Here is a 21,082-nt window from a genome sequence, read left to right on the forward strand (position 1 = left end):
CAAAGTGGATGGTTCGGGTTGTGTCCCACCACTTCTGTGCATCTTCCATCAAGCGGTAGGTGCCGAAGTCTGTTTGCTTATCATCGGGAACAGGCAGAACCCGAAAAGCTCTCTCCATCTCTGCAATCCAACTCTCGGCTAGCTCAGGATCAGCCTTTCCTGAGAAAGTGGGCTGATTCAACTTCAAGAACTTCTCATAGGTGATTGTGTTGGTATTATGCCTTTCGCTTATGGATGTGGCTAACTCTGTCTGGTTGCGCATTTGGGTGTCCATTGTCTGAGCAAGATTACCGAGAGTTTCCATCATGAAACCCCTTTGTTCCTGTCATTCGTTTGTTGTGCTCGAACTAGCTTGGGATCGGCGATACATCTAATAATCATTTCAATACACACAATTTTACTATCTTTGAATTGTAGTGTTCCTAAAGTCATTACATGTATATATCCATACTTATACAGAAGAAACAATGCAATTATCATGACTAATAAAGAATTTATACTCACAGAGCGCTTGCAGGGTGTGGCACGTCCGTGATCCTTGATTTATTGTTCTCAGGCTATGATACCATAACTGTAACGCCCCGAAATTTTAACCCAGATTTATGTGGATTTTTTTTATCAGCGAAAACAATTAATGATTTCAAGGTTAAGCATTCCGGAACGATACAAGAAAGTAAGGCAAACCACACCATTTATTTTCATTTCAAAAAACTTATGAAATTAAACATCAGAATTTTCATATAACGAGTCTCAAAACAAAGATTCCAAACTAAAAGAAAGTAGAACAGTCAGGGAACAAGTAGATCAAATCTTGGTCAGCGTCTCATCTCGCATCGCTCATAGCTCTACTCTTCACCTGAAATTTGTAAATTAAAGGAATTAGACTACAACTATCTAAGTAAAAAATCTATAACTTTTAATGCAGGTATATCATGAATTTAGTATATGATGTGGGTGTCTTGTGTGATTTTCAGCATATACATAAGCAAGTAGGCAGATTATATAACAACAATAATATAGCAGGTAAGGCATTAAGCAAATAACGCATATTCTGCAACAGCAATAACAGTAACATGCATAACATTCATGTAACAATCACATTATGAATCCAATTATCTCATATCTATACATTTTATGATTTTGTTTCATCACAAGCTCAAAATATAAAACATGCTGAAGGATTATGAAATTATCTCTCTAGTAACTTCACTCACTGTGATACCTAACTGTTCTAAATAGTGTTTATATTTTCTTATCCCGTGGGTACACACGGGCCGAGACAACCATCACATAAGAGAACGTTCTGGAGTATATTATTCAAGGTTGTTTTATTAACCCGAACATTTTAACTGGGACTGAAATCCCAAGGGAGCGGCCAGTGACCGAGAGAACCTCCTAAAGGCCAAAACCAAAACAGGATGAATCTCTACCTTCTGTAGAAGAACAAAAAACTACCACCTAGGACACACTGATAGTCTGGGTCCCCCAACTCCGAAGACTGGGGACCAACGAGTCACTTTAGCTCGAAACACTTAATAACATGTCCGAAAACTCGTTGATCCCCAGTCCTCGGAGTTGGGGGACCCCGACTACCAGTGTGTCCTAGGTGGTAGTTCTTTGTTCTTCTACAGAAGTTAGGGATGCATCCTGTTTTGGTTTTGGCCTTTGGGAGGTTCTCTCGGTTACTAGTCGCTCCTTTGGGATTTCAATCTCAGTTAGAATGTTCGGGTTAATAAAACAACCATGAATAATATACCCCAAACGTTCTCTTCTGTGATGGTTGTCTCGGCCCATGTGTACCCGAGGGATAAGAAAATATAAACACTATTTAGAACAATTAGGTATCACACTGAGTAAAGTTACTAGAGAGACAATTTCATAATCCTTCAGCATGTTTTATATTTTGAGCTTGTGATGAAACGAAATCATAAAATGTATAGATATGAGATAATTAAATTCATAATGTGATTGTTACATGAATGTTATGCATGTTACTGTTATTGCTGTTGCAGAATATGCGTTATTTGCTTAATGTCTTACCTGCTATATTATTGTTGTTACATAAACTGCCTACTTGCTTATGTATATGCTGAAAATTACACAAGACACTCACATCATATACTAAATTCATGATATACCTGCATTAAAAGTTATAGATTTTTTACTTAGATAGTTGTAGTCTAATTAACTCCGCCTGTGTAGTTATACACTGTCGATCCCAAGCCCGGATAAAGGAGGAGGGTTGCAGTAGGCCTGTGACAGCCAGCATAAAAACTTTGTCATATCCTATGAAAATGAACCAATATGAGAATTTCGTTGGGGCGTTCCCTACTGAGCGACGCGCTGTACTCTCTAGGCCCGGAGGCAGTGATAAATGTGCAAGGGTTGCTAGGTCGTCGCCCAGAAGCGACGCGTCACACCGGCGCCCGGGTGTGGTGTCAAATAGGCAAGGGTTCCCTCACTTTGTTGGACGGGTGGGGGTAAAGAAGTTAGTCCAAGACCATAAAATTAGGTTAGCCACTTGGAACATAAGGTCTTTAACTGGTAAGTTGGTAGAGTTAGTAGATGTTATGTGTAGGAGAAAGATTGATATTTTATGTCTTCAAGAGACCAAATGGGTAGGTGAGAAAGCTAAAGTGATAGAACCTTGGGGATATAAGATTTGGTATACAGGAATAAATAGGAATAGGAATGGAGTAGGGATTGTTATGAGTCGTCAGTTTATAGATAATGTAGTTGAGGTCCGTAGGAAGGGTGATAGAATTTTACTTATTAAATTAGTATTAGGTACGGATATTATTAATATTATTAGTGTTTATGCACCTCAAGTAGGTTTAGATGATTCCATTAAGCATCAATTTTGGGAAGATTTAGATGGAGTAGTACAAGAGACATCTTATGGAGAAAAGCTTTTCATCGGCGGTGACCTTAATGGACATGTAGGCATTAGTAGGGATGGATTTGAGAATATCCATGGAGGCTATGGTATAGGAGAAAGAAATGAAAGTGGAGAAAGGATTTTAGATTTTTGTTTGTCCTATGATATGATCTTAGAAAACACTTGGTTTAGGAAGAGGGAGTCTCACCTAGTAACATTTAAAAGTGGGGTTAATACGAGTCAGATAGATTTTTTCCTACTTAGAAAGAGAGATAGGGGTTGTTGCATCGATTGTAAGGTTATACCAGGAGAAAGTGTAGCTACACAACATAGAGTCTTAATTTTAGATCTTAGAATTAGACAATGCCGCAAAAGGGATAGACATAGGATAGATCCTAGAATTAAGTGGTGGGCACTGAAAGGAGCTAAACAAGGAATGTTTGTAGAGCAGGTAGTTAAGGAAGTTGATTGGTGTCTCGAGGAGGATTCAGAATCAATGTGGAATAAGATAGCGGGTGGTATGAGAAAAGTAGCTAAGGAGGTATTGGGTGAGTCTAAAGGCGGTGCACCACTAGGTAAGGATACATCATGGTGGAACGAGGATGTCAAATTAGCTATTAAGGTTAAAAGAGAGTGTTATAGAAATCTAAGTAAGAGTCGTGATAATGAGAATTTGGAGAAGTATATGATAGCAAAGAAGGAAACTAAAAAAGTTGTTCGAAACGCGAGGGCTAAGGTATATAAGGAGGTTTATGACAAGTTGGATACCAAAGAAGGCGAGAAGGATATTTATAGGCTTGCAAAGATGAGAGATAGGAAATCGAAGGATTTGGGTATGGTTAGATGTATCAAAGATGAAACGCAAAGGGTTTTAGTCAAAGATGAGGAGATTAAGGAGAGATAGAAAGATTATTTTGATAAGCTATTTAATGATAGTCATGCTCAAGATCTTGGAGACTTCTCCATTCCTTTTCATGAGATAAATCGTGACTTCATGCGCAAGATTCAAAAGAAAGAAATTGCAGAGGCTTTGAAGAAAATGAAATCAAGAAGGGCAGTTGGCCCAGATGGTATACCTATCGAGGCTTGGAAATGCTTGGGAGAGAAAGGTTTAGAATGGTTGACAAATCTTTTTAACTTGATTTGGCGAACAAATAAAATGCCTAATGAGTGGAGGAAGAGTACTTTGGTGCCTTTATATAAGAATAAGGGTGATATACAAGATTGCACAAACTATCGTGGTATAAAACTCATGAGTCATACTATGAAACTTTGGGAGAGGGTGATTGAGTCTAGGTTGAGGAAGGTTGTCATGGTATCGGAGAATCAATTTGGTTTTATGCCTGGAAGATCAACTATGGAAGCTATACATCTTCTTAGACAACTTATTGAAAGATATAGAGAGAGGAACAAAGATTTGCATATGGTTTTTATTGATTTAGAGAAGGCATACGATAGAGTACCTAGGGACGTTCTCTGGTGGACAATGATGAAGAACGGTGTTTCTCTCAAGTACATTAGTATAATTAAAGATATGTATGAAGGAGTAGTAACCAATGTCCGCACTTGTGGAGGGGTGACAACCAATTTTCCGATAACGGTTGGGTTACATCAAGGATCTGCTTTAAGCCCTTTCATATTTGCGATAGTGATGGATGAGCTTACGAGATCAATTCAAGAAAATGTACCGTGGTGTATGTTGTTTGCTGATGATATTGTTTTGATTGATGAGTCTAGAGCTGGGGTTAATGCTAAGTTAGAATTATGGAGACAGACATTGGAAGCTAGAGGTTTTAAGTTGAGTAAGAGTAAGACTGAATATATGGAATGTCGGTTTAGTAAGCAACGAAGTAGTGATGGGAGTGTAGTGAAGCTTGGTGAGCAAGATATACCGGTGAATGATTATTTCAAATATTTGGGATCCATCATTCAAAAGTATGGAGAAATTGATGGAGATGTAAATCATAGGATAAAGGTTGGGTGGATGAAATGGAAAAGTGCTACTGGAGTGCTGTGCGATCGTAGAATGCCATTGCGGTTGAAGGGAAAGTTTTATAGGACGACTATTAGACCCGCTTTACTATATGGTACGGAATGTTGGGCTGCCAAGAGACATCATATTCAAAAAATGAGTGTAGCTGAGATGCGGATGCTTAGATGGATGTGTGGAAATACAATAAAAGATAAGATTCGGAACGAAGAGATACGTAAGAAGGTAGGTGTTGCACCCATTGAAAATAAGATGCGAGAGAATCGTTTACGGTGGTTTGGACATATTCGGCGAAGGCCTAATGATGCTCCAGTTAGAAGGTTGGAGAAATGGGAAAATATATTAGTTAAAAGAGGTCGGGGTAGGCCTAGGAAGACTTGGATGGAGATAGGAAAGGATATGAATGCTTTGAACCTCACCGAGGACATGACGTTGGATAGAAATGATTGGAGGAAAAGGATTCATGTGGAAGACCCAAAATGAATTTCTTTTTTGGTTCATATCGCTGACCCCAATTGTTTTGGGATGAAGGCGTAGTTGTTGTTGTACAAATAGTTGTAGTCTAATTCCTTTAATTTACAAATTTCAGGTGAAGAGTAGAACTATGAGCGATGCGGGATGAGACGCTGACCAAGACTTGATCTACTTGTTCCCTGACTGTTCTACTTTCTTTCAGTTTGGAATCTTTGTTTTGAGACTCGTTATATGAAAATTCTGATGTTTAATTTCATGAGTTTTTTGAAATGAAAATAAATGGTGTGGTTTGCCTTACTTCCTTGTATCATTCCGGAATGCTTAACCTTGAAATTATTAATTGTTTCATCTGATAAAAAAAACCACGTAAATCTGGGTTAAAATTTCGAGGTGTCACACCAATAGCTAGCCAAACCTCACTGATCACTTGTTCCTGTGAAAAACCAATAAAGTAGGGTGTCAAAACCGAAATTCTAAGCACAGCTACTTCTAGTAAAACAGGTGAGGCAAAGAATATAGATAAGATTTCATGTAATAGTTTGAGTGAGTACAGATATATCAATTTACAACATTTACGTAATCATTCATGCAATTAGTCACATAAATTAGGCATGAAGTAATGTTAAAGCAGTAGCAAGTAACAAACCTTAGGAAGTAAACATCACTCACTCACTATCATGTAATGATTAAGGGAACAATTGAAATATGCATGTTTTTTATTAGAAGAAATGTCAAATGCACATTTTCTTTCAAGTGTGTGAAACTATCAATGCACTAGTTCGGTTTGGAAATGCCATATGCCAATCAACACAAATTTCTATCAAGCTCCACCTGACTTTCAATGCAAAATTTTATTAAGTGCATGCCAAACTTTTGCATAATTTGGTCAAGTAGAGACAACATGTAAATATCGATTCTTAACACATATATTTATATATATTTATAAATGCATTTAAAGAACAAAGGTCTCTCTTTATCAAGAGGTTCACAGCCAACCGACCCAATCGACTGGGTCCCAACCAGGCTCAGCTGACACCAGTCAGCTGGGTCGGGTCTGGCAAACAGGCTGGATAACTGAGCCAGCCCAACCGACCCCGTCGGCTGGGACCTGACAGCACCTGCACTGGCTCAGCCCTGTGCGTGTTGTCAAGGCTGGACAGTTACCCACCCATTAATGTATAGTTGTATTTTTAAAGAAACAAATACACGATCATATATCTGATAGAATGCATGATTATTGAGCAAGTATGCAGCTAAACATTCAACAATTAAGAAACAGTTACACACCTACACAGGAGAAAATTTTACATATATAAATTAAGAAAACCTGTGAAAGAATTTTGAATCAACATATACACACTATGTATTTTGGTGTGGATACTTATCTCCATGCTTTTCTCTACTAAACCATCCAGCTGAACACCCGACCGGGTCTAACAGCATAACACAGGCCCGATCCGAGGGTGTGTATGGTGTCAAAACTAAATAGCACACCACTGTATAAGTGGAAAAATGTACTTATATTATTCTTTTTTTCTTTTTGTTCTATTTCATTCCATACCCAACCGATTGTGATCATTGCAAAATTTATCCTCTTGGTTTTTCTTTTCCTTCTCTTTTCCTTTCTAGCCTCTATTCCCTTTTTGAAAAGGAAATCAAAGATAGAAAAGAAGAGAGAAGAGAAAAGAAAAGAAAAGAAAGAAGAGAGGAACGCTTTTGCAAAGGTCTCACTTACCTTAATTTTGAAAATATTTTTGAAATTACTCGCCTCCATTTTTTGAAAATTTGCAGGAAAATAGAGAGACTGGATTCGCTCGTCGGTACGAGATTCAACCGTTCCTGGCGCCTTTACCAGGGGTAATTGAACCAAGGATCGAACTTATGTCTTTTGTTTTGCATATCTAAAAATTTATTCTAAGTCTAAGAATGCACAAGGAATCACGCTTGTGCAATGCAATTTTAAAGATGTATGCTTTTGGGAAGAATAATTCAGAAATTTTTGGGATTTTCCAAATGATTATGAAATAAGTTTACAAATATTTAAAGAAAATAATTTTACAAAGTTGAAATCGATTTGGAAAAGTTAGACTTTGAATCTAGTTTTAAAACTTGAAACAGATATGGAAGAAAGGATTTGAATTTAAAATAGAATTGAAAACTGGACTTGGAAATAGAATTGAAATTGGCAATGAATCTTGAATTTAGAATCTGAAATTTAAATTGAACTTCAAATGATAATTCAAAGAAAGAATTTAGAATTTAAAATCTCAGAAAAATAAACCTTGAAAAAAAAATAGAGTTGGAATTTGAATTGGAGATTGAAACTCAAGATGGGATTTGAAAATGAAATCGAATTCGAGAAATCCACATGGAATTTTAAAATGGAATTGGATATGAGAAATCCAGATGGAATTTAAATTGGATTTGAGAAATCCAAATGGAATTGAAATTGGATTTGAGAAATCCAAATGAAACTTGAAAATAGAATTGGATTTTGGAAATCCAGATTGAATTTGAAGATGGAATTGGATTTGAGAAATCCAAATGAAATTTGAAAAATAAAATTGGATTTGAGAAATCCATATGAAATTTGAAATTGGATTTTGGACTTGAGAAATCCAAATAGAATTTTGAAAATAGAATTGGATTTGAGAAATCCATATGAAATTTGAAATTAGATTTTGGATTTGAGAAATCCAAATAGAATTTTGAAAATAGAATTGGATTTGAGAAATCAAGATGAAATTTGAAATTGGATTTTAGAAATCCAAATGAAACTTGGAATTAGACCTGAGAAATCCTAAATCGATTTTGGAATTGAAGAAAGAAAGGAGGATGGAATTTGGAAAAAATCGATTTTCAGAACAAATACCAAGTTTTGATCTTTAGAATCTAATTCAGGTTTTAAAAGATAAGACTTGGAATTTTGAAAAATAAAGAACCAAACTTGAATCAGACTTGAATTCTGAGATCAGAAAATGATTTTTGGAAGATTTGGGAATTTGAAGTGAAGAATAAAGAATAAAACTTGATTTTTCGAAATCAAGAGATGAACTTGGAATTTCAAAGTTGAATTGAACTTTGAAATTTGATCTAGAATATTGAATTGATTTTGAAATTGGATTTTGAACTGGAAAATGAATTTGGAATTTCAAAGTTGAATTGAACTTTAAAATTTGATTTGGTTGAGAAATTAAATCTTGGACTTGGATATGAACTTCAAATTTCAAAGTTGAATTAAACTTTGAAATTGGAATATTTGAAGTTCGAGATTTGAAATAAGATAGAATTGAGAATAAGAAGATGATTTTGAATTTATAAATAAGAATTGGAGATTGATTTGAGAAATGAGGAAGATATTAAAAGAATTATCTTGAAATCACTTGGGTGATTTGAAATGATATGAAAAAGAATGCAATTTTATCCTTAAACGATGAATGCTTTAGAAGAATTTTGAAAATTGAATTTGAAAAGCATATTTCATTCTTTAGGAGAATTGAAATAAGATTGAAGATATAATGCATTCATGACTATGGTCACAAACATATTAAAAAATAATCTGTATTTAAATTCAGATAAAGAATAAAATACATTTTGGTGTCTTTATAGAGTTTGAAATGAAATTAACCTTCAATATATTCTGACTATGGTCATGAATATATGTTTTCAGTTAATTTACAAGTCAAACTCTGATAAAGGAAGAAAAATTTAGAAAATATGATGATTTTTAAAAGAGACCCAAATGTGGATCCAATGTTATTCCATAAAAGATAAAAATCCTAAGTATTGTTCACATTTTGACTATGGTCATAAATGTGAATCATTTACTTAGGATTAATTACCTTTTATTAGAAAGGTGCACGTGCCATTCGTGTTCCACCATTGTGAATTTTTGAAATGGAAGTAAAAATGAGATGAAACAGACAATTATGAGATCTATATGCACGTACATCCTAATCTAATACTGAAAATGTAAAATTCTCATTATCATCTAGCTATTGCAGGTTTTGACTTGAATTGAAATTCAAATTCCTAAATTAAGAAGAAAAGATAGCCTCTTCCACCTAATCCCTGCAAAATTCAAGTTAGCACAAGGTAGAGGTAATGGAGGATGTTATATTTTCAATGCAAATGCTTATACTTATTCTAAGTGAAGAATATACATATAATATCTAAATGTCATACCTAACCAATGGGAAAAGTATGCATGTGATATCTATGGGCTAAGTGAAAGCTTGTAGGGAAGTGCATGTGCATGCTTGCCTAGGGGAAATGAAGACATATTATGAAAAGAAAACTCCAGCCTTCATTGGGCCGATGTGAAGGAGAAGAAACTACAACCATTGAGATCGATTGGCGAAATGGAATTGCTGCAAGTGTCTGAAGTTTTGGTGGCTTTGGTGTCTAAATATATGCATACTACCCATATGCTAACAATGAAGTATATCAAAGATATGCTATATGCATGGTACATAGTAAGAGATATATAAGGCATAGGTAAACACATAACGAAAACAGACCGTTAACGCATATTCCATAGTGAAATGAGAGCTCTAGCATATGTTTGGGGATGAAGTGTAGATATACAAGGAGGTGTTGTACACTTAGAATGGACACAGGGGAAGATGCTGATGCATAGGTGGGTGTTGGGGATTGGAGGGTATGTGTTGAAGGTGCAAATGTGGATGAAGCCATGAAAAACAGCAAAATACTGTGGTGGAGGTAATATGATATGCTGTGTAGCATATGAGGGCTGCAGAACATATATATATATATATATATATGTGGTGGAAAAGGTGTTGTACTAGAGGAATGGTGACAGCAGGTAAGTGTTGAATGCAGGAGGGTGATGCTATACCATTACTGGATGTGAGAGCTGGGCAATAAGTACTGTTTAATGAAGGCAAGTAGAGATGCAATAGGTATGACTGGTGTTGTGTGTATTGAAGCAACAGATATAGTGTGTGATGCTGCCAGAATGACTGTAGCAAGGGGAATGGAGAAGTGGTGTGCGGCAGTGATAGAGTGATGTGGAAGTGTTGTGAAGGTGATGTAAGTGCAGTATACAAAAGATGTTTGAAAGTGCAGATGGTAAAAGAGATGGGTGAGGTACAAATGGTTGAAAGTGCTTCCATTATGCATGTCAACCTTGCGATCATCTTTGAGATGAGCTACCACTAAAGGAATATCACCGACGACAGTGCACTCAGAACCAGCACAGGGGCAGTTATAGGGTCTGAATAAACATTGTGATTCATATTTTAACTTGCTTTAGCACAGATATATGGCAATACCTCTAAAAACTCTGCTACTTGCAGGGCAATTCAAGAGAAACTGCCACCTTCTCCAACGCCAGGCATCTTATGTTCCCAAGTTCATGCCTGCATGTTGGACTTGGACGTCTGTTGTACACCCTTGATTTGCATCCCGAACATAATGTATGCCCATCCGAACACTAATGGATTGGAGGATACATAGCATTCAGGCAGACAGAACATTCTAATAATTCCCGCACACTATTTGCAACAGTCAGGTTCTGCTTTGGTGTCACAAGTTGAATGGAATCATTCACAAATTCACTGACCTCAAACAAATCATCATTCTGAGGAAGATTTATAATCTCTGGGTTACTTTCTCATAAATCATCCAGGCAAAAGTTTACAGAACCCATTGCATACTAATGAAGAGGTCAGCTGGTATGTGTTGATATCCTCTGTTGATAACTAGCCAAGTAAATGATGAAGGGATAATGCACATCAATACAGTTTGCATTTCAGAACTATCCACGTTAGAGGATTCAATCCATAGTGAGACAGAGAATAGAGTATGCAATTTCACAGCAGAGGCCCAATCAGAAGCGGGGGAACGAAACATGCTAGGGAGAAGTATTTATCTAGCATGGTAATCCAAATGAAAACTGGAGGGACCCTTAGATGCCATGATCAACCAAACGTCCGAAATACAGCAAAAATGACAAAAATACATGAGATAAATTGAACGAAAAGCAATTACATGCTATTGAATGTAAACAAACAATCAAGGTAAAACAGAAGTCAAAGAAACAACTTAGTAATTTAATAAAGTGACTACGGAAACTACAAAAGAAAACGACAGTATAACAATGTATTCACAGAAAGAAAAAGAGGGTGAGAAAGACCACTACTTACCTGTAGTTGCAGGTGTGTTCAACCTTCAGTTGCTTGGAAGGGAAAGTACCAGGGAAAGGAGAGAAGGGAATTTGACGAAGAGGGGAAAAAAAGGGGAAAGATCGGATGAAACGTGAAGGTAACACGCATACAGCAGGTAAATGGATGGGGCCATTTACATTCAAGTTCATGCTGATGAAGATTACAAACCGAAAAATTCCTACCTAATCCAATAGCTCTTGGCAATACCAGCATATCTTTGTTTCGTTAATTGATTCCCTGATTACACTATCATATGAAGGATAAATAGGAATTGGTCACTTTAGATAAGAACTCAGAAACTCGGGTCCTTATCATGTCCCAGATGTAATATGTGTATGAAGGCCAGAATGCAGAAATCAACATAAAATGCTTAATGACACAGTAAAATATAAAGGATTAAAACATACGGTAAATGGGAGAGAGCACTAAAACCAGATATAATATAATCGATGGAATCACGCCGATGAACAGAGGTGATATGATATAATGATGAACGACACAAAAAACGAATAGACAAACGCTGTGAAACATAACTCAGAATAAACCAGGAACTGGTGAAGGCAGCGACAAATCAATACCCAACTAAGGGATTGGTTCATTATGTAGAATACGAAACCAAAGTATGACAAAAATGACGAAAATAGGATTCAATGGACAGATAATGCAGATTTCATCAATTGAATTAAAAGAGCCTTATAAAACCAATGACAAATCAAGGATCGAACGGGAAATGAAAAATAGAAAATCCACAACATAGCCTGGCAAATAAAAGAAAGAAAGACCCTAAAAATGAGGAATGCAAAAAGAAAATCGAAGATACCAAAAAGAAAAGGGAAATCAAAACAAAATTATATATATGTTGGGATATACAGATCGATGATAGGATTGAATTAAAACAGAGTGATGAATTGCAAACAAAGTGCTGAATAATAATAATAAAAAAAAAGAAACAAAATCAAAAAGGAATTGTGGGAACATGAATGTTCTGTTGATGTTGCAATAGATGGGTCGATCCTGCTATAGGCAGGTCCACCATTTGTGCCTTTGGATAAAAGAAAGAAAAAGATGAATAAAATTAAAATCAAGAAACGATCAAACAAGAAAAAGCTTAACAGAAAATCGAAAGGGGGAGGAAGACGATTACTTACCTGTAACTGCAGGGGTGTCGACCTCCTTCGGATTATTTGGGAAAAAACAGAGGCAACCAGAGGAATAAGAAGAAGAATGAAGGGAAGAGGAAGAAGAAAATCGGATCATAGAAGGGTGGAGGGGTGAAGGCGATGAAGATGTTGACCCCCTGAGGGTCGGTTTTATAAGAGGAGACCGTTACGGTTTTTACAAGGGGGGTCCTTTACATTTTTCAGGAATTTCAAAAGAGGTTTTTAGAAAAAGGATTTTTCAGAAAGGGGTTTCTAGTTAAGAAAAGGGATTTTAAAAGAGGATAAGCTATATTTTTTTCCGGATTTTTTAGAGAAAACCCCGAAAGCATAAGGGAAGCATGAGGATTTTAACAAATAGGACCCAAACGGGGTTTTTGAAGTATTTTTAAAAAATATATATATATTAAGATATAAGGATTTTCAAAATGAGGTTTTTGAGAAAATACAGGGTTAATTTTGGAAATTGGATTTCAAAAATAGATCTGGATCCAGGATTTTGAGAGAATTTTTGAGTTTTGATCTCAAATTGAGATTAGATCAAGATAAAACCTCTGAGAAAATACAACGAATTGATTTTTTTTGTTTTTTGAAGAATAGAAGATCTGGGATCAGAATTGGATCCGGATATCAGATCTAGGTCCGAGATTGAATCAGATATGGAAATTGAATCTGGATTCCAGTGAATCCAAGAAATAAATGGAATTTTATCATAGATTAACCCAATTTATTCAGAAGATGAAGGTCAGGGGCAAAAAGGGAATTTTTGGATTTTTTTGGAAAATTTGGAGTGTTCACACCGACCCATGTCGGTTGGGTCGGGCAACGATTGCACAGACCCGATCCAGGCATGTGTATGCTGTCAGGAACCAAACAGCAAGCAATAACAAAAATATAGACAGTTCATTTTAAATTTTATATTTTTTTTGTTTGTTGTTTCTCTCTTTCCTTTGATTCACTTCTCTCTTTTTTGTATCACGTGTACTACAGGCCAGCAAAAGCAAGTCATTCTTCACATGAAACAGACATTATTTGAAATTTACAACACAGTCACGTAAGGACATAGACATGACAATTATGATCCAAATACTAAAGACTCTTGGTTGTTATGACCAAGAAAGATAATTAGGTTCATTAGTGAGCCGTTTATTTACATTTTGGTTAACAATGCTTGACTACAGATTCTTTCTAATTTAACTATGCCATGAATACATTTTTTCAATAATATTCAATCATATGTAAAAACAATAAAAGAAGCAAAAGCGTGAAAGAATAACATGACCTCAAGCTCATCTCAAGTGAGAGGGATAGCTCATTAATTTCAATGATTTATCATACCCCTCTTAGGGATGACCATCCCACTAAAGTGGATTAGATCAAATGAATCATAATAGTGTAGAATGTACAATTATGCCATAATATGGACAACTAACATTTATATTTTGCTCTATTGGAGTGATGGCAATGCTTATATCATTGCAAGTATATGAACATTGAATAGATCAAGTATTAAATTATGTTGTTGTTCAAATGAATGCTCTCCTTATCTGAGAGGAGTATGTGCAACTCTAGTTGAACTGGCATACACCTACACTGATTGACCAGAAAAGTAGACTCAAGGTCTTGAGGGCGATGAAGTCAGGTCCATATTAAAGTTATCATGATTCTCAACAAATGAGAGAAATTAGTTCGTTAGGCTAATCGATATGCATACATCCCCCTTTTTTTTTTATTCTCATCTCAAGCACTACACGGAATTGAACCGATATTCAATTCCTCACCTGAATTCAAAAGAAGAACCGTACCTCAAAAATCCACGCTTTGGAGGCGATGATGCAGCGAGAGGAAGGTTGGCCGAGCCTCCACAGCGCTGCCGCGAAGGGGCGATCGGGAGGGAGAGCCAGAAAACGGGGGAGGAAGACAACAGGGAAACCTACTTGTTCCGGCGAGATGTCGGCTGCTACCACAAAGATGATTTCATCGGCCTCGATGACACGACTGTCGCGCAAGAGGTCGAGAGGGACAGGAAGACAGGAAAGTGAACTCGGTGTAGCAGGGAGGGTGCCGGCAAGAGAGGCAGAGGAGGGCCGACAGCGATGGTCGACCGCAGCATCGAGGCTCCGGCGAGATGCAGGGCATCTCCGATGGCTTGCGCAGAGGGAGACGAGGGCTTCGATGAAATGGAAGGCGACGCGGCTTGTCGGTTTCTAACGAAGCCTCACGCAGTCGAGAGAGAGCGCTTCGAAGGCACGGTTGGGCTCCGTGTCGACTATACAGGCGACCTCTGCAAGCAACAGGGGGAGCGGCGAGTTGTGCTCCTTCCCAGGTGTCGGGGAATCGGGAAGCTTCTCCTCCAGCGGTCTCCGGCCATCGAAGGAATGCAAGATGTGGTGGTGGTGGTGATGGCGGCGAAGGCGATGTCGCACGCATGAAGCCGAGAGGGAGGAGAGAGAGAGGAGGAGGCAATGTGAGTCCTCTCTCCCCTCTGCATTGCTCTTAAAGAGCTCGGGGGGCGGCGATTGGGGAAACCCTCGAAAGGGGAAAGCAGCACGGGGGAGGGGAGAAGAGGGTTTAAAATAAAACCCTCGACTCCCCCCCCCCCTGTGTCGAGCATTATAACCCTAACGGGTTATTGGATCCGGGTCGGATCCGACCCGGGTCCGAAAGTTTTTTCCGTTCGTTTCACTGGGCACGGGCCGGGGCTGAGATCCGGGATCCAGATGCGGTCTGGTTTCTGGATCCGTGGCATCTTTGTGAAATGGATCCGCAGGTCGAATCCAAATGGATCCAACTGCGGATCCTCGCGCAGTTTTATAGTATATACATATATATATTTATATATGTATACTCTTATACGTCTATATATACATGTATATATATAGATATAGTTCCATTGTGGATCCTAGATCCGAAAGGTGGATCCCAGGCCCATCTACGTATTATTTTAAATAATTCTCACTTAAATAATTAAATTAGTTAAAGTTATTGCATTTATATATACATATAAATTTACACGATATAAAATATATAAATATATATATATATAAGACCCCTTTATGGGTCCTGGATCCGAAACTTGGATCCCAGACCCAAATCAAAAAAATTATGCCAATTTCCATGACAAGGAATTCCTATGCTCACATGGTTTCACATATTGCTTTCTAAATGATTCTCCATATTGCTTCCTACTCACTTCCCACATCCTGAATCCTTTAAATTTTGAAATAACTGCTTCTTGATTATGATTCCTGTACTGCTTTCCAATTTCAATTCCCAGTCTGGCAACAATGCTACATACCATAGGGGGGGGTCATGGTAATTACTTATCATCCTTTAAATCTTAAATTTGTAAACATGCATGCGACGTGCACAAACATATACAACCATATGGCTATACACACATGTATATCACAGTCACCAATATCAGGCATGACTACATCTCAAGAAGGCGATTGTGCATGATAATGTAGCTTTTCCTATAAATCTCAATAAAATCTTGACATTTTTGAAAAAAAAATATAACAATACAAAAAATGAAATATAGATTTGGGCAAATATTATTTTGCAGAAGTGTAAAGAAAAGGTTAAAAGGTTCACATAGAGAAAAGGAGAATAAAATTAAAAACATATTTGAACCTTAGAAAAAGGGAAATAAAAAGTACATTAACAACCAAGATAATATCAAGTAAAATCTCTCAAATATCCATCACAGAGAAGAGGAACAAACTTTCTCTTCAATTCTATATTGTTCAGAAAAACTTACCATCAAACATCACCAAGGTTATCTTTGTCATTCTAACTAAACATAAAACCCATGAAGAACACTAAATTAGCTTTAAACATAAACTGCACAAGGTACACTAAAGCAGCAAAACATAATCCCCATATAGACTACTTTAGCTTTTTCTTACACAAAATGCCCTTAAAATGCTTCAAACCACATTTTCCAAACATGCCCATCCCTTAATGGCATTTGGCCATCCTAAGATTACCTAGCGGTGACATAATCAACATATGTTCCTAGGTGACAGCATCAATATATGTTTTATATAACCTGTTTAGGAAATCTCAAAAAATCAGTTACACATGATAGAAAACCAACATACAATTGGAAATCAAGCTCTCATCAAATCTAAGAGCACCAAACTCCACATATGATGAAGGTAAGATTATTTCATAGCCTTGCTGATGTGGTCATCCACATATTTGTACTAAATGAAATTATTAACCATAAACTGGATGGAGGCCTTTACAGGAAGGTGTAAAATCATACAAACAAGTTTGTCATCAGTGTAATGACAGTCTCCTACGCGACTGGTTTATCCTCGCTATGGAAATAAAATTTTCATAATCGTGTCAAGGGCAGCACAACTTTCAAAATTCTTAATATAAGCAATAAAGCAGGTCTATGATCCATAGTGCAAATTCTTGAACAACAATTCTACGTCGTTATGATTAATTAAAATTAAAACATAATGTGATCAATGGAAAATCTTTAAAGGAAAACAGCATGAATCCTTGTATACCGTCGATGATACAATCGTGTACAGTTTAGTTACTAGCCCAATTTAAAAAGAAAAAAGAACTTTTCAAAATTCAGCAGAAACCTGCAGAATGCGCATATCAGTATAACCGAAGCAGACCTACAGTATTATCCAGAAATAACTCAACATCTACACACCCGTGCAATATTATACTCCAAGATCACCATCAACCATTGACTTCTTGAGAATAATTATTGTGCTAGTTTCATAGAATCTAAAGCCCAATTTATGGAATCATAAATTTCAGTTTTGCAAATCATAGCCAGGTTTGCATTGTTAAATGAGTTTTAGGCAACTTATCTATCACTGAGGTGGCATTTCCACAATCTTCACAAGCTGTCCAGATTTTACCTATCCTAAAAGTTGGCTTACATTGAACAAGCAAACAGATAGATTCCCAACAAAATTCCTCTATAATGGCAGGATTTTCACCTACTATCAGTTACAAAAAAATAACATCCTATATGAAATACAAAATCCACATTCTCAAACAAAAATTTGATGAAAAGGCACTCTTGCTAATTAGCTAAATATCCTTTCATCCTTCCACATGGTTTGTGGTTGCCAGGGATCAAACAAAACTTTCAACTTCACTAACAAAGTACGCTATTACAAACCTATCCATCACCAACAAAACCCTCTTTCGAAGTCTCTGTGGTGCCGTTCAACATGGATATAAGAGTGAGAAAATCCAATAGAACACCCACCCCCATTTTCGTCAACATGGTATCCCCAAATTTGACAATTTCTACTGTTCATGGCACATTATCCCCAATTACCATCAATGGACATATTTGACTGGCTGTCCCAAATTGAAGGCCTCCCCAATTGTTACCTTTATAGGTTCAGAAAACAAGAACCTTATTTTGGTTCCTCAATAGCAACAAGTGAATCAACAAAAAGCAATATCCTTAACAAAAGGAATCTCAAAGAATCAGACTTAAGAAAACCACCCAGATGCATACCATCATATTCAAATCGAGACAGTTTTAGAAGCACATGACCAAAGCAGGCACCATCATATAATAAAAAAGAACAGGAAAAAAAACACAGCAGTGAGAGAAAGACCTTCATCTTGTGGAGGATCTCCCTGCCCGCCATGGCCTTTCTCTCTCTCTCTCTCTCTCTCTCTCTCTCTCTGGAGGGCACAATCAGGAAAAGCAGGGAGACAAGTTGTGGCGCTGGATTCAGAATACCCACTGCAAGACACCATTTTTGTACGAGATACTAAGCGTTGACACGGCCGTCAGTGGAGCCCACAGCGCGCAAAGGTGACGCTTTAGTCACGCAAGCCATTTATTAGGATGTCCGAAATTTCCTCCTCCCCTCGCGTCTGACTCGATGTTGAGTGTTTGCGATTCACAAGGGAATGGCATTGCAACTCCCATCTCTCGGGGGCTAAAGTTTCAAAGAGAAACCGAGTTTACCCATGGCTGTGCTGGGTTTGGCTTGCACCAAGCTCGTTCGCGCTAAATCCAAATAACGTTCTGCTTCTGTGGTCCTGTGCCAACGGCTGACGTTCGAATCGCTCTGCCACATAGGACTTAAAGAGATATCTGCTAGGGTCTGCCTAACCCCAGCTTGCCTTTAAAAAAAAAGCCTTTTGTCCTATTTAGAGGCAACTTTTTGTTCAGATATAATGGGAAGATCAGGGCTGGACAATGGGAGGGGGGCTCGATTGGGCCACTGACTTGCCTGGTCAAGCCTGACCCATTTACCAATGGCGTCAGGCCTAGACTGGGTTCAGGTCGGGCCTGGGTCTAATACACAACCCATGACCGATTCGTTAAACTCACGAGCCTAATTCAAACTGGGTCAGACTGAGTTGCAAGTCATGGTGTATTCACAACATTTCTCATTTGCTTCCTTGAATTCATTTTTTTAATGAGAATTAAAAAATATAAAAGAATAGATGTGATTCTAGATAAATGCATATTTTTTTAGAATATGCATGCTGCATGCATGCACACACACACACACACATATATATATATATATATATATAGCACACGGGTAGCCCATTAGCCTGCAGGCTGGCCTGACTCGACCCGAGATTTTGTTGGGTCGAGTTTAATCCCAATTTGGGCTGGTCCACCCACAGGTCGCCTAGCCCGTTGTCCATCCCCAGCTAGAATTACCTTGTCGCTTTCACCTATTAAGCATGGGGTTGGTGGAGTAGCTTAGTTTACTTTGTATGGTGGCGGGCCCATTAAACGATCCACGTCCCTAAAAGGGTCGTTCGTCATTATAAAAAAATTACAATGCATCTCCATATGAATTTTCTATCCCCAGACATGCGTCGCGGGCAGATGAGTACCGAATTATTTGACTGAGGACGGGTTTGGTCATTGTAGCCTTGATTCAGCTTAATGCCAGTTGATCGGCTCACTTCCAGATGAGAAATTCTAGATTTAGTAATGACGTGTCTCACTCTGCCACTAACTCACCGGGGAGACAACAGATCTGTCAACGTATTTTATGAGATCTGAACATGACATATTTAATTTGAGATTGTCATAAAAGATAATTTGTGTGATCAAGCTTAATCAAGACAAGACTCGAGAAAGCATTTCATTGTAAAGCTGGATTTGGGGAGACTGATGCTGGAACACTCAAACTTGGTGACACCATGAACACGATGATCCGAGGGACAACACACTTTAAAGATGTGTGGCTCTGATTCTATGAAAAAGTGGCACACCATTAGGGGTGGCAATCGTGTCGGGTTGGCGGGTCAGCATACCTCAACCCGAACCCGACCCGTTTATTAAACGGGTCGGCTGTGGCAAACACGAACCCGACCCGTTTAATAAACGGGTAACCCGACACGACCCGCCAACCCATTTAATAAATGGGTTGGGTCGGGTAAACGGGTTCTCAGGTTCGCGGGTCAGGTTGACGGGTCGGGTTGGCGGGTTGGTGGGTTGGGTTGGCGGGTCGGGTTGGCGGGTTGACCCACCCGCCTAACCCGTTTATTAAACGGGTCAGCCGGGTTGGCGGGTTGGCATACCCCCAACCCGAACCCGACCTGTTTAATAAACGGGTTACGCGGGTCGACCCGTTTATTAAACGGGTTGGCTTAAGCCCAACCCGAACCCGCCTAAGAGGCGGGTTGGCGGGTCGGGTTGGCGGGTCGTGTCAGAAATTGCCACCCCTACACACCATTGATTTCTATTTTAGAAAAATCCGCCGTGCACGTCAGAAAAACATGATCTAAGGTCGGTTTGAAATAAACCAAACATGTAGATCACATTTAGAGGGTCAGATGTGTAAGAAAGAATATAAATGGAGTTTTTCACTATTTTCTTGGGGGTTTGAAACTCATAAGGTAGCAAACATTGTATATATAGAAAGAGAGAGAGGTGACTATGTCTGTATATTATGGTGGTAATCACTTGATTTACATAGATTAATAAATAAGTTAAAACTAATCTTTGGACCATGTTTAATTAGCATGTTTTTTCATTGTTTTGGGATCCTTATCTTTATGAATTGCGGGCAGAGCACTTTATTTTTTTACAATCTTAAAAATGGAATTTTGCTGTACATGTTGGTTTTACAACTGTCAAGTAAGGTGCTCTACGGCATGTGGGCTCAAGTAACAAGGTGGGATTTTGGTTTGATTCATGGAAAATGACACTTCTCTCATTAGTTTGTTTGATAGACCCATAACTAAAGAACTGTACAAGTCCTTCAAGTTTACTTCAGTGCAACAAGTGATTACTGAGCATGGTAATATGTATATTTTAGACTGTATTGCTAGTTTTTCTTTGTAGGTTCCCAACTATTTAAAGGAACTTGGTCGTGGAATGATTGAGACAGAGACCTACCAGCTTATGTGGACGTTATCT

At 37.9% G+C, this 21,082-nt stretch overlaps 1 protein-coding gene and 1 pseudogene across 1 annotated transcript in view; both read right to left on the reverse strand.

Annotated features, from left to right (window-relative positions):
• Window positions 1-18,436, reverse strand: part of LOC149834573 (putative protein phosphatase 2C 39) — a 37,967-nt gene extending 19,531 nt beyond the window's left edge. The window contains exon 1 of the mRNA XM_090011487.1: window positions 18,300-18,436. Within this exon, the coding sequence (XP_089867613.1) occupies window positions 18,300-18,332 (33 nt within the window). The 5' untranslated portion in view covers window positions 18,333-18,436. The remainder of the gene's footprint in view (window positions 1-18,299) is intronic.
• On the reverse strand, window positions 10,203-11,013 carry LOC149834574 (E3 ubiquitin-protein ligase DIS1 pseudogene; annotated as a pseudogene).
• Window positions 18,437-21,082: the final 2,646 nt, after the last annotated feature.

The sequence above is a fragment of the Nuphar pumila genome, chromosome 6, assembly GCF_984573655.1.
Source record: "Nuphar pumila chromosome 6, dmNupPumi1.hap1.1, whole genome shotgun sequence".
Taxonomy (NCBI): Eukaryota; Viridiplantae; Streptophyta; class Magnoliopsida; order Nymphaeales; family Nymphaeaceae; genus Nuphar; species Nuphar pumila.